The 14,830-nt window shown below is 40.9% G+C and overlaps 1 protein-coding gene across 1 annotated transcript in view; it reads left to right on the forward strand.

Moving 5' to 3' along the window:
• The window catches only part of szt2 (SZT2 subunit of KICSTOR complex), a 259,721-nt gene that overhangs the window by 36,954 nt on the left and 207,937 nt on the right, over positions 1-14,830 (forward strand). The window contains exons 21-26 of the mRNA XM_070886683.1: positions 7,148-7,264; positions 7,952-8,152; positions 8,513-8,619; positions 10,284-10,419; positions 12,553-12,924; positions 13,948-14,173. Of these exons, the coding sequence (XP_070742784.1) occupies positions 7,148-7,264; positions 7,952-8,152; positions 8,513-8,619; positions 10,284-10,419; positions 12,553-12,924; positions 13,948-14,173 (1,159 nt within the window). The remainder of the gene's footprint in view (positions 1-7,147; positions 7,265-7,951; positions 8,153-8,512; positions 8,620-10,283; positions 10,420-12,552; positions 12,925-13,947; positions 14,174-14,830) is intronic.

Consider the following 14,830-nt stretch of genomic DNA (forward strand, 5'->3'; position numbering starts at 1 on the left):
GAGGCAGCGAATTCCACAGATTTACAACCCTCTGAGAGAAGAAATTTCTCCTCATCTGTGTTTTAAATGGGGCGCCCCTTATTCTAAGAACATACCCTCTAGTTCTAGTCTCCCCCACCAGTGGAAACATCCTCTCTGCATCCACCTTGTCAAGCCCTCTCATAATCTTATACGTTTCGATAAGATCACCTCTCATTCTTCTGAATTCCAATGAGTAAAGGCCCAGCCTACTCAACCTTTCCTCATAAGTCAACCTCCTCATCCTTGGAATCAACCTAGTGAACCTTCTCTGAACTGCCTCCAAAGCAAGTATATCCTTTCGTAAATATAGAAACCAAAACTGCATGCAGTATTCCAGGTGTGACCTCACCAATATCTTTTATAGCTGTAGCAAGACTTCCCTGCTTTTATACTCCATCCTCTTTGCAATAAAGGCCAAGATGCCATTGGCCTTCCTGATCACTTGCTGTATCTGCATACTATCCTTTTGTGTTTCATGCACAAGTCCCCCCAGGTCCCGCTGTACTGTAGCACTTTGCAATCTTTCTCCATTTAAATAATAACTTGCTCTTCGATTTTTTTTCTACCAAAGTGAATGACCTCACACTTTCCAACATTATACTCCATCTGCAAAATTTTTGCCCATTCACTTAGCCTGTCTATGTCCTTTTTCAGATTGTGTGTGTCCTCCTCACACATGACTTTTCCTCCCATCTTTGTATCATCAGCAAACTTGGCTACGTTACACTCAGTCCCTTTTTCCAAGTCGTTAATATAGATTGTAAATAGTTGGGCTCAATTAATGTATGTACCCCTGTACAAATTTAAAATCTAGTGAAAGATGACCGCTAAAAAATCTTTGATTGTGGAGTTTAACAGTGGTTGACTGTTTTTACTATATACATAAATTGACTGCATTATTATTATGCCATTGTACGCCTCGATTTAAAAATTCTGATCCTTATTTTCAAATCCCTCCATGATCTGATTCTCCAACCTATCTTTGAAACCCCCTCCTCCCTGACATTCCTCCGCCATCGTTGCACTCCCTGAATTCTGGCCTTTTGTCCATCCCCGATTTGGTTTGCTCCACCATTGGCGGCCGTGCCTTCAGTTGCCTAGGCCCGAAGCTCTGGAATTAACCTCCCAAAACCTCCCTGCCTCTCTACCTCTCTTTCCTTCTTTAAGACACTCCTTAAAACCTACTCACTATCTCCTTATGGGGCTGGTATCAAATTGTGTTTGATGATTGCTCCTGTGAAGCATCGTGGGATGTTTCACTACGTTAAATGCACAATATAAATGTTTATTGTTTTATGGCATCTCTGATATGAATGGTATTGTTCACATTGACACAAAAGCTGAGTAGAATGTCTCTCGAATCTTCTGCTCAAACGTTGCTCTTCAGTTTCTTTTGGTGCATCCTTTGTGCTCATGAAATGAGTGTCAGTGGTAGAGAACAGAGCATCTTTCCATTCTGCTGTCATCTAGCACTCCAGGGTCAGTTGTAGTGTCAGATGCAGAGCAAATCTTCTTGGCCAACAGTGCACCATAACTGCAACCTGGGAAGAGTGTGTCCTACTGTAAGGCAAGGGTTAGTCAGACTGTCCTGAAGTCTATTAATGCTATACTACTATTGATTTCCCCTTGTATTGTAGTATTAATCTTTAGCCATTGCCTGTTAAGCAAGGATGTTTAAGTCGATGTGCTGTTGAACTAGGGCTGTCCCTGCAGCAACGGCCGTTTTCAGAAGATAATAAAAAGCGGCTTTATTAAAGATTGCCATTGAATCATTTGATAACCGTGTGGAAAAACAGTTGGTTCTGCAAATGATAATGTCTGGGTATGGATCATCCTTTTTAATTGCGGGTTCTGTAGAAACAGGACATTGATTAGTACGGAATGGCACTGAATCAAAGACAGACTTATAATTGGAAATTTCACTTTGCAGAATAGCAATTATATGGAACTAGAGTGAAACTATTGATATGATAACAAAGTAAGGGAGTTGTATGGGGAAAGGGGAGCTTGTTAAATAAGGAAAACTAAGGTTATTGATGGGAGTTAAGTCAATTAAATTTTCCTTATGAAGTTGTATCTTCACGTATATATAATTATTTAATACAGAATTGTGTGGATTGTCACGTAGCTGAAGTAAGAGAAATATATGGAAACTGGCTGTTTTTAATGAGTATTTGGTTTTGTAACGGACTACGGTACTGAGCTCAGAACTGTAACATGTTTGAATCCCCAACCAAACCATCATTACGTCTGGTTTTAAGTACTACCTTTTAAGTGAATATTGAAGTACTTTTGCATGTGCGGTATACATAACAAATCCATCGCACCTGATTGTTCTGGGCACACTGCCTGAAATGATTTGAAGTGTTGTGTGTGTGCTGGGATCGCATTTGAGGCTTCTCAGACATGTTTCTTGTAAGACCCAGCCAAAAGTAAGAAGTGACATATCATTGGTTTGAGCCTAGCTTTTACTTCAAGTACTCCATGGAGGTAAATAATGTTCTAATACTTTGAATCGTCTAGTTTCCACCTACATTTCTTTTTTTTAAATAAATATTTAGGTTAAATAAATTTTGTCTGTTTATAGAATTAATTTCAATGACCTCCACTTTTACCTTTATTCACAAATGTATCAACAATTATATTTCAAAATTCTTCCTGACTTCCCTTCTACCTTCTAACTTCCTAATTTTAATCTTGTGTCCCTTCATTTGAATCTTTCACCGTAGTAAACAACCTTGCTGAATAAGTTTTGAAGTAGTTTACAGCCATGTTCTCTCTCATGTATACGACAACCATCAATTATACATTAAAATATTTTCAAGTTCTCTCTACTTGTCTCCTATCTGGAGGTTAGAAGAGAAAATTGTCATTTTACTATACAATGGAGTTGCAGAGTGGAGCATTAGTTAGCAGGAATGCACTGCTATTGGGCACATGGTCTCAGGAGAAATTGTTCCATTAATAGAGAAGCCAGCCATGGGGGGAATCTGAGAGAAAAAAATCTCCCTATCTACTTTTAGCTCCCAACAGGGACATAAATTTCTAGACATTTGTGCAGAGTAGAAGTTTCGAAGTGGCACTGAACTGGATATTAATTTTAGTGACAGTCAGTGACAATTGTTTGCATTTTTAACAGGGTTTTTAAAAAATGTATTTACTTTTTATCCCTGGTTCTTCTCTTGGAAGCGCTCTATTTTGCTGGGCTTCAATTCATAGAATCATAGAAAATTATAGCATGGAAGTAGGCCATTTTGGCCCATCGTGTCCACGCGAGCCAACAAAGAACTATCCAGCCTAATCCCACTTTCCAGCTCTTCGTCCATAGTCCTGTAGGCTATGGCACTTCAAGTGCACATCCAAGAACTTTTTAAATGTAGTGAGGGTTTCTGAAACTACCATCCTTTCAGGCAGTGAGTTCCAGACCCCCACCACCCTCAGAGTGAAGAAATTTCCCCTCAATTCCCCTCTGAACCTCCTACCAATTACTTTAAATCTCTGCCCTCTGGTTGTTGATCCCTCTGCTAAGGGAAATAGGTCCTTCCTATTCACTACCTAGGCCCCTCATAATTTTATTTTCCTCAGTAAGGTCTCCCCTCAGCCTCCTCTGTTCCAAAGAAAACAAACCCAGCCTATCCAATCGTTCTCCAGTCCAGGCAACATCCTCGTAAATCTCCTCTGTACCCTCTCTAGTGCAATCACATCTTTCCTGTAATGTGGTGACCAGAACTGCACGCAATACTCTAGATGTGGCCTAACTAATGTTTTATACAGTTCAAGCATAACCTCCATGCTCTTGCATTCTATGCCTTGGCTAATAAAGGCAAGTATTATGTATGCCTTCTTAACCACCTTATCTACCTGTCCTGCTACCTTCAGGGATCTGTGGACATGCACTCCAAGGTCCCTTTGTTCCTTACACTTCTCAGTGTCCTACCATTTAATGCCTTGTTAGCCCTTCCCAAATGCATTACCTCACGCTTCTCCGGATTGAATTCCATTTGCCACTGTTTTGACCAGTTCATTGATATCTTCCTGCAGTCTACAGCTTTCTTCTTCATTATGAACCACACATCCGATTTTAGTATCATCTGCAAACTTCTTAATCATACCCACTACATTCAAATATAAATCATTGATATATACCACATAAAGCAAGGGACCTAGTACTGGGCCCTGCGGAACCCCACTGGAAACAGCCTTCCAGTCACCGAAACACCCATCAATCATTATTCTTTGCTTCCTGCCTCTGAGCCAATTTTGTATCCAACTTGCCACTTTGCCCTGGATCCCATGGGTTTTTACTTTCATGACCAGTCTGCCATTTGGGACCTTATCAAAAGCCTTGCTAAAATCCATATACACTACATCATAGGCACTGTCCCCATCAACGCTCCTTGTTACATCCTCAAAAAATTCAATCAAGTTAGTCAGACACGACTTTCCCTTAACAAATCCATGCTGTGACTGTCCTTGATTAATCCGTGTCTTTCTAAATGAAGATTTATCCTGTCCCTCAGAATTTTTTCCAATAATTTTCCCACCACCGAGGTTAGGCTGACTAGCCTGTAATTATTCGGTCTATCCTTTCTCCCTTTTTAAACAAAGGTACCACGTTAGCAGTCCTCCGGCACCACACCTGTAGTCGGAGAGGATTGGAAAATGGTGGCCAGAGCCTCTGCTTATTTCCTCTTTTGCTTCTCGTAACAGCCTCGGATAAAATCCATCTGGGCCTGGGGATTTGTCCACTTTCAAAGCTGCTAAATCCCTTAATACTTCCTCTCTTACTTTGTTTATTTCATCTAATATTTCACACCCCTCCTCCCTCTCTTTGGTGAAAACAGACGTGAAGTATTCATTAAGATGTCTTGTGCCTCCACGCACACATTACTTTTATGGTCTCTAATCGGCCCTACTCTTTCTTTAGTTATCCTCTTGCACTTAATGTATTTATAAAACATCTTTGGGTTTTCCTTGATTTTACTTGCCAACATTTTTTCATGCTCTCTTTGCTTTCCTAATTTCCTTTTTAATTGTATCCGTCACTTTCTATACTCCTCTAGAGTTTCTGAAGTATTGAGTCATCTGTCCTAAGCCTCATTTTTTTTTCTTTATCCTACCCTGTATGTCCCTTGACATCCAGCGGGCTCTATATTTGTTAGCCCCACCCTTTTTTTTAAGGAAACATACTTGCTCTCAACCCTCAGGATCTGCTCCTTGAATGCCTCCCACTGCTCTGACATTGATTTACCTTCAAGTAGTTGTTTCCAGTCCACTTTGGGTAAATTATCTCTCGGCTTAGCAAAATTGGCTTTCCCCCAATTGAGAACTTTTATTCCTGGTCTATCTTTGTCCTTTTCCATAACTACCCTAAATCTAACTGAATTATGATCACTCGCACTAAAATGCTCTCTCACTGATGCCCCTTCCATCTGCCCAGCTTAATTCCCTAAAACTAAATCTGGAACTGCCTCCTCCCTTGTTGGGCTTGCTACACCCTGGCTAATAAGGTTGTCCTGAATGCATTTTAGGAATTCTGAACCCTCTATACCTTTCATATTAATTTTATCCCAGTTAATATTAGGATAGTTGAAATCCCCTACTGTTACTGCCCTATAGTTTTTGCACTTCTCAGAAATTTGCCTACATATTTGCTCTTCTATCTCCCTCTGACTGTTTGGGGGTCTATAGTACACTCCCAGCAGTGTGATTGCCCCTTTTTTGTTCTTCAATTTGACCCATATGACCTCATTTGATGATCTTTCTAACATATCCCACCTCACAACTGTAATTGTTTCTTTTATCAATACTGCGACCCCCCCCCTCTATCCCATCTGAAAACCCTGTAAGCAGGAATGTTGAGCTGCCATACCTGCCCTTCTTTCAGCCATGTCTCAGTAATAGCTATAATATCATACTCCCAAATGTCTATCTGTGCTCTCAGCTCATCTGCCTTATTCCCTATACTCCTTGCACTGAAGTATATATCATTTAGCACTGCCAAATGTCCTTGTTGTCTACTTTCTAGCCCTTGTTTCCTCTGTCTTCCATATTCACTTTTTACTTTTCTGCTTTCCAATTCTAGCTTCGCTTCTCTCCCTACTGAATCTATTTTCAGGTTCTCATCCCCCTGCCAAGCTAGTTTAAACCCTCCCCAACAGCACTAGCAACCCCGTGCCCCCTCCCCCCCCCCCCCCCCCCATCTGAGTTTAGAATGGGAGCCACCGGATAGCAATTGGCAGCAAAAGTTTACACTCCCTATCTGCAATTATCTGCAATGCCCCAGCTCGTGCACTGGCTCAGATCACCTGAGCCGGGGCAGAGTTCCTGACCTGTATGGCTTTGTGCTACACTAAGCAGTGCCTTTTCCATTAGGCCACTGGGTCTGCATTGTCTGCGTGGCCTGTCTGATATTGCAGACCAAGACAATCTGAGATTTATTTTCAGTATCTTAACAAATTGATTGCTGTATAATGACTTTATGCCCTCTCCAGCTTTCTATTTTTCTCTCATTCTCTATATAAACTACTCAACCCTTGATTGGATTGCTTTATAATTGTTCCCATTATTCTACTTTGGTGTTTGTGCGTGGTTTCCATTAGTTTTTTTCTTTTTCCAATAATAAGTTTGCCGATCTATCTGCTTTAAATCAAAGGCAGTCTCAGAATGCTATCTGTACTGTAGTCTGCTTCATTTTATTGTCCAGTAACCAATTCCCAGTCATCATCATAGGCGACCCCTCGAAACGAGGATGACTTGCTTCCACGAGAAAAAAGGACGAGTTCACAGGTGTTTCAAATGAAGGACCCGAACTACATCCTCAAGGGTGGAAGATGCCTGTGCGTGGATTTTTTTTTAACGTGTGGTGGCCGTTGCACACCAGCCACCACACGGACTTGACAGAGCTAGGTCTTGGTCCAGTGGCAAAGATTACCCAAGACGACTGGAGACCAGCTCTGCTGCACGGACCTAGTGCGCACACATATCACAGTGTGGGCTGGTCCGTGCTGCCCCTAGCCCCGAACTCACGCCTCTCCTGGGCCCCAATCACATCCCTCTACAGTCTCTCACCGCTCCTTCACCAATTCCCAATACACTTGGACTGACTCCCCTTTTCTCTTTCAAGCAGGCGATTATGATGGAGAGAATGATTTTATCCGAGGTGTACCATTCCAGTTCGATCTGATGAAGCTTTTACCGAAGTGTCAACAATTAGAACTATTTTTCCACATGTTGACTAAAGGTAAGGTTTCAATGTTGTGCTTTCCCTGAAATGAGGGATCCTATACTGCCACTTGCAATTCAGATGCATCCATATAGGGCCACTATTTTGTGCAGTTTTACCCGTGCTACAGACGCAAATCATTCCTACATCACTTGCCTGCTGCTCTAAGATTGTATTTAACCTAGGTATGTGTTAGGAGGGCAAACTTTGCGCTATCTAGACCTGCCTGAGGAGGAGAGTGGGAGATGTAGCCATTATGCTGAGTGTTTGTTTCTGCATGAGGTACGTGGCTGGGATGGTGATGGGTGGATAGGGAAGCACCTTTAGCTGGAATTCATTTACATGTACTTGTTTGTTCTTTCAAAGTCCATGAATAGCATTGTTGGAAGATTTTATTTGTTCTTCAACTTTACAATTTTTTTCACTGCATTTTTTTTTAATGAAACATTATATTTTCAACAGCAATACTAGCTTGTGTCTATAAAATGATAGTTAAAAAAGGAACAAATACTCGAACTCTTTGAACAATGGTTAGCTTATGGCTATCGGAATATTGTGCCTTCACAAGAACTGGTTACTGATATGGCCACCATGTGTCCGAGTCTGATGGATTCCTAAATTATTCTCCTACTGTCCAAAACTTATTTCAAGACTGAGTTCTCGTGTATGTTTGGACCTTATTATCTGTTTCTTTTCTTCTTTCAGCAGAGGATGATGGGAGTACAAAGGACACTGCCTCTTTACCCAATGAGATCCTGTTAAATCTTTTCCATAGCTATTTGCAACAGGACCTCAGTGACCGGGAGTTGCCATTGGCTGACTCTGATCATGCAACTTTTATGCAGCAAATTGTGCAGCGGGATCGGAACGGTCATTCCATTCCTTTTACTCTACCAGTTGTAAAAGGTAAAATAACCTAGATTTTGCTACATTTGTCTATTTCGATCTCTGTATCTAACAAATCATCAGAGTACAAGGTTTGACATCCATTTTTTTCACACAAGTTCAGGACCTAATGGTATTTCTGAGAGCGGTTGTACACAATCTACTTTGTGTCTTGTCACATTTTAATGTGTGGAAAGCTAGTTCAAGGAACCATATCCTGCTTGGATTAAAGTTCCTATCAACTCCAACTAAAAGCAAATGAGTTTCTGTCGATTCAGTTCAGTGTTTTTGGGACACTAAACTGGATTCATAAAAATGTTATGATCAGAAAAAAAGTTCCTGCAGCTTGGCTAAAAGTTATGTGCTTTTTTTTTTCTGCAGAAGAGCCACTGAAAATTACCAAGAAGTTGGAGAGACAAGACACCATGATGTCATTGCACACCCTTGGGAGTAACAAAGAAGTCATGGGTTCAACTAGCACCTTACAGGTAAGTGAGTGTGGGAGGTCCACAGAGGTCTGCAGTAGTGCTGACACAGATGAAAATGCATTGCTGGTCTCACCCAAAAGCTCCACTACTGCTCCAGGAACCCAACTGGAATTAAAAAAATATGGATCAATCCAAGCAGTGAAATTATTGAGGGCTTCAAGGTTTTGTTTCTGCCAAGGATTTGGAAAGTCTCTTTCTGTTTTAGTTTCAATCTATTTTCCAATGGGAATAAAATCAAAATATTTCAAATTGAGCATGCTTACTACTAATTTATAACCTGTGTCAGAGAAGATGAATGAATTAGGGTTACAAGAATGGTAATACTCCTTGGATTTGAGGTTGGGGTTGATGCACCCGTAATTATTTTCCATTGCCGCAGATGGCAGCGAATTGGATAAATGTCCGATTCTTGGCACGGGTTTTGTCGGTTTTGTCTGTTTTCTCATACACTGAATGGTTGGGTTTTACTTTTTGGGGTATGGGATTGAGAACAGAACGTAACGTTTGAAAGTTTGTCTCAGTGAAGCCTTGTATGATGCAGTATTTCAGTTCCCAGATACCATTACTGAATGGCATGCACATAGCTTAATAGTTGCTTCCAGTGGCAGTCTTAAGCGTTTGGTATACTCCTACATTTCTGAGAAGCACTAAGCATTTGGACACTCATGACTTATATGTACTATCCTCAAAGTTTTGTTAGTTAAGTTTGGGAATTATTGCATCTTTTGTCCATTCCATGTGATGAATGCGGTACCTATGAGCCTATATTTAATACTAAGTGAGGGGTTGGGTCAATGTGAACTTACTAGCTCAAGATAGTCATGGCTGTGTTTAGAGTTCAGGAGAGAGGATGAATGGATCCTTCCAAGTGTCCACATACAGAGTTTAGCCCACGTCTCTGTTTAATTATTGTCATTAATTTGTTGCCAGTGGCAAAATATTATTTATAAAACTTTATTGAAGTTAGACACTAACTTGCTAGAATTGGATATTTTTGCCTGAAGGTAACATGTCGTTGTTTTAATAATACCAATTCTGGCACATTGTGGCAGGATATTGTGAGATTAGAGAATACACAATGTGTTAAAACATCAAACAATTATTTTGCAATCCAAAAGGAGAGTTTGCAGTGATGTTTCTGCATGGTATTATTATAAGTACAATCATGGTGGCAACATAGGGATGTAGCGGAGTGGAAGTAGCAGGTCTTTTTATATATTTTAATTAATTTAAACATTTGATACCTGAGAAAGTATGTAGAATACTGGTTGGACTGCTGGATAGACATAATGGATATGCTGGCAATTCCAAGGGCAGCAGGCGCATGGGAATTCCACTGCCTCCAAGTCACATACCATCCTGATCTGGAAATATATCACCGTTTTTCATCGTCACTGGGTCAAAATCCAGGAACTCCCTATTGTAACAGCACTGTTTGGAGTACCTTCACCATAGGGACTGCAGTGGTTCAAGAAGGTGGTTCACCACCACCTTCTCTAGGGCAATTAGGGACAATAAATGCTGGCCTTGCCAGCAACGCCCACATCCTGTGAATGAAAAAAGAAATGCAAGAATTGGAATATTTTCAGATTGTTTACCCAAGAAAGAGTTGTTTGAATTTGGCTTATTCTAATAAACGTGCTTTATTTGTTCTAATTGGTTAGAGTCTTGGCAATGCTGACATGACCGAGGACAATGTAATCCCAGTTGAAAATGAGAGCACACCGCAATGGAGATGCTACGCCAGGCTTGTGAATGCACAGCAAATCCTGCTCACCTTTTTGCCAGCCACCTTTTCAGGTAAGTTTTACTGATGAATTTTTACTCCAGGGGTTACAGCCATCAGTGTTTTAAGAGGAAAATTACCCTCCACTTCTCTGTTATGAAGATTCATTCAACTGTACTCCATTCTCCCAGTTACATAAAAAAATCTGCAAAAGGACATAGACAGGCTAAGTGAGTGGGCAAAAATTTGGCAGATGGAGTATAATGTTGGAAAGTGTGAGGTCATGCACTTTGGCAGAAAAAAATCAAAGAGCAAGTTATTATTTAAATGGAGAAAGATTGCAAAGTGCTGCAGTACAGCAGGACCTGGGGGTACTTGTGCATGAAACACAAAAGGATAGTATGCAAGTACAGCAAGTGATCAGGAAGGCCAATGGAATCTTGGCCTTTATTGCAAAGGGGATGGAATATAAGAGCAGGGAAGTCTTGCTACAGCTGTACAGGGTATTGGTGAGGCCACACCTGGAATACTGCGTACAGTTTTGGTTTCCATATTTGCGAAAGGATATATTTGCTTTGGAGGCAGTTCAGAGAAGGTTCACTGGGTTGATTCCGGAGATGAGGGGATTGACCTATGAGGAAAGGTTAAGTAAGTTGGGCCTCTACTCATTGGAATTCAGAAGGGTGAGAGGTGATCTTATCGAAACGTATAAGGTTATAAGGAGGCTTGATAGGGTGGATGCAGAGAGGATGTTTCCACTGATGGGGGAGACTAGAACTAGAAGGCATGATCTTCGAATAAGGGGCCGCCCATTTAAAGGTGAGATGAGGAGAAATTTCTTCTCTGAGGGTTGTGAATCTGTGGAATTCGCTGCCTCAGAGAGCAGTGGCAGCTGGGACATTGAATAAATTTAAGACAGAAATAGACAGTTTCTTAAACGATAAGGGAATAAGGGGTTATGGGGAGCGGGCAGGGAAATAGACCTGAGTCCATGATCGGATCAGCCATGATCGTATTAAATGGCAGAGCAGGTTCGAGGGGCCGTATGGCCTACTCCTGCTCCTACTTCTTATGTTCTTATATGATTGGATTTGATCCATTCTGCTGTTTGTCACTCTCATCTGTAAAATGTTGTAAAGTTCCATGTGACCCATGTTTGGAATTATTATTAACTACCTTTCATTTCAAACCATTACATTTTTCATTAAAATAATCACTGTTAAAATCCTAAAGGTTAATCTTTGAAAGTTAATATGAATATCTTGTTCTGTAAAATACAACACACATCTAAGTAAGATCAACACTGGCAGAGATCCCGAGAACAGGTCAAACTGCCTGCTTCTTGTTAAAAAAAGGGGGGCTGGGGCGGGTGGGGGGGGACCTAAGGAGGTGTACAAGATAATTTATGAAACAAGCAAAAGGAAATATAACTTTTAATAAAAGTCCTGTCTATAAACATCTTAAAGTAACAGCATTTGATTTAAGATTTTCCTTCAGATTCTGCCTCTGGCCTTGCCTAATTTTTGTGCTGCAGCCAGTTCTTTACCTGGAGCTACTGTGCTTTACTTATCAATATAATTCTGGTGTCATTCTACATTGGTGTATTGCAATGCAATCTTATAGACTGTTGGTGGAGGTGAAAGAAATGGACTGGTTAACTCATGGTCAGACAGCATGCCCAGCAACCTTGCTAAGAACAGACAGAACTCCTCCCAGAATATTAGAAAGCAGGCATGGATGATGACTAGTATCAGAGCTCCATTTGGAAACTGGAGATAAAGTGAATACAAACAACAATAATAAAAGAGGGTTATATAAAATGTAAACGTCACTCATTTACAGTTCACCGAATAATGGAGAGTTTAGAAGTTCAATCCCCAAAGCACTTGAATGCATTTTAATAAAAATGGAATTTAACCTATTCAGTCACTGTAAATGAATGGCACAGATGTTATCCTGTGCTTGGCATAAACACCCCTATTGGCCTTGTCCTTGGATGCTTGTGTGTAACAACACGGTAGATCCAACTATAAAGCCAGTTGTTAATAGCTCTTTATGCATTCTGCTGACTGAAAAATGATCATTCTTAAACCATTTATTACCTAGCTGGTGATGAGATGGGGAGAGGAAGTACTTCATTGTTGGTGCTTCTCACTACACATTTTCTTTAAAGGATTTTCTGTCTGAGCTTTACTCCTTTCTGTTAGATATGCAACGACTGATGGCTCCTGGGATTGATGAGAGTACAAAGCACGCTGGATTAGGAGACGAGGAACTGTTACAAGTAGAAGTGACAGAGTCAACATTGAGTGAACACCCGGGAGCATTTAGTGCCGCCTCCGCAATAAAGAAACCCGACTTGCCTACAGTTGGAGAAGCACATGATGGTGGAATTGGCCAAGTAGCAGTCAGTGTATCAAAGAATAATAGCACCAAAAGAGATTCTGTGTCGACACTGTGTTCCCCAGGACAGGAAAATCATTCTGCCATGTCTACGCCACTCCTTTCCCCAACCTTGGCAGGTGGTAATGAAAGGTCACCTGTTGACTCTGAAGAGGAGAAAATACATCCTGATACAGGTAACAGACTGGAGCTATTTGTCGTGTGAGCATTCTTTATATGCAAATCGTTTAGGAATCTAATGAAATGGTCTGTAGTTTTGACAGGTGTTTAGAAGGTTGGGGATAGATGGTTTCATTAGTTTTGGGTGGATATTTTTATAGACAGATATGATAGATTTTCATTTTTTTTAATTGATATTCATGTAGTTTTAAGATATTAAAATGATTAGCTTTTGAATTGAAAGTGAATTTTCTAATTTGGTCTTGTAAATGAAGAGCTTCTAGTCTGATTGCAAATGCTGGGCTTAGTGTGGTTTGAGTTGAGCACATGGTCACCAATATCTGGAGCTGGACCTCAGTCCACCCTCATCGTTGTAACTTCCACTACTAGATGATCACTCGTCTGTTCCAGGAGTGAGATTATCCAAACTTTGACCATGTTATTCGACAAAGCTACCCTACTTTTGATGATAAATACTCACTGGTTGGTTGATCTCATAGAGGTTACTGTCACTTTGTGTCTTTCTGCTGTCCTCTATATCGATATATAAAATGTCCTATAATCCCTGCACTCTTCCAGTTCTGGCCTCCTGAACATCCCCGCTTTTTATTGCTCCACCATTGGTGGCTGTGCCATCAGCTGCCTAGGTCCTCAGCTCTGGAATTCCCTCCTTAAATCTCTCTGTCTTTCTACTTCTCTTTCCTCCGTTAAGGCGTTCCTTAAAACCTTTCTCTTTGACCAAGCTTTTGGTCATCTGTGATAATATCTCCTTGTATGGTTCGGTGTCAGAATTTTTCTTTGATAGCGCTCCTGTGAAGTGCCTTGGGACGTTATATTATGTTAAAGACGTGATATAAATGTAAATTGTTCCTTTCTCGATCCTCATTTAGTGATCCTCCTCCTAAAGGGGTGTCATTGCAGCCATTCCCACTGCTGGTAACTTGGGCTTATCTTAGCGCTTTATGACAGGCAGTCTATATTTCTTTAAGAACCTTCTCTAAATGTGTGTGTGTTTTTTTTTTATCGCTGATGTCCCACAGACTCTGCGGATGTGCCTTCTGAAATGATAAAGGAACGAGTGGAGTTCAGTTTACCTCCAAAGAAAGACTTCCACATCACATTCAGCCACCAGACTTCTCAGATCGACTTGTGTGATCCGAACCGTCTTCGATGTCCTGTCTATGTATACAACTGCTCACTGGAGTCATTGAGGGAACAACTTGTGAATTCTTGTGTCGAACGCTCTAACCGGGACATTTATTTCAGGTAGGACACTTGTTTATGCTCACTCATCTCAGAATAGATCATATAGGTATTTGCATATGTCACAGAAACATTGTCATTTTTTAGCTTACACCTTCATCTTACTAAATAAATGGCAGCAGCATTGGTTTAGCAAATAAATGACATGACTAAAGTCAGCCATCAACTTCTGAGATAGATCTGGAATGACTTGCAACGAACCATATCTGTGATTATATTGATTTTGGCATTGTTTGCTTAATTCATCCTTATTCTCTAAATACAACAGGAAGAATAGAATCTTTTTGCTTGATATCAGTCAGTGGCGGACCCCAGTTGAGAACCCCTGTCATTGGAATGTTGAAGCTGCACTTCAGACTAGATAGTCTGGAAGCGCCCCTCAGTACTCGCCAGTAAGGATGTCCAGAATCATAGTGGTGCGCTGTGCCTTGCACAACATTGCGCTGTATAGAATTGCAGGTGGAGGCGGACGAAGGTATTCAACACTTTGGATGAGGAGGACATTGAAGCAGAGGAGAAGGATGGAGATGGGGCATCCAGCACCAGAACAGCCACGTACATTACTGCCAGGGATGCCTGAATACCTCGAAGGTTCAGCTAGTGATAACTCACAGAGGAAAACATCACAAATAAAATCCTCCGGCCTATTCCCACCACCAG

Source organism: Pristiophorus japonicus, chromosome 8 (genome assembly GCF_044704955.1).
Source record: "Pristiophorus japonicus isolate sPriJap1 chromosome 8, sPriJap1.hap1, whole genome shotgun sequence".
Taxonomy (NCBI): Eukaryota; Metazoa; Chordata; class Chondrichthyes; family Pristiophoridae; genus Pristiophorus; species Pristiophorus japonicus.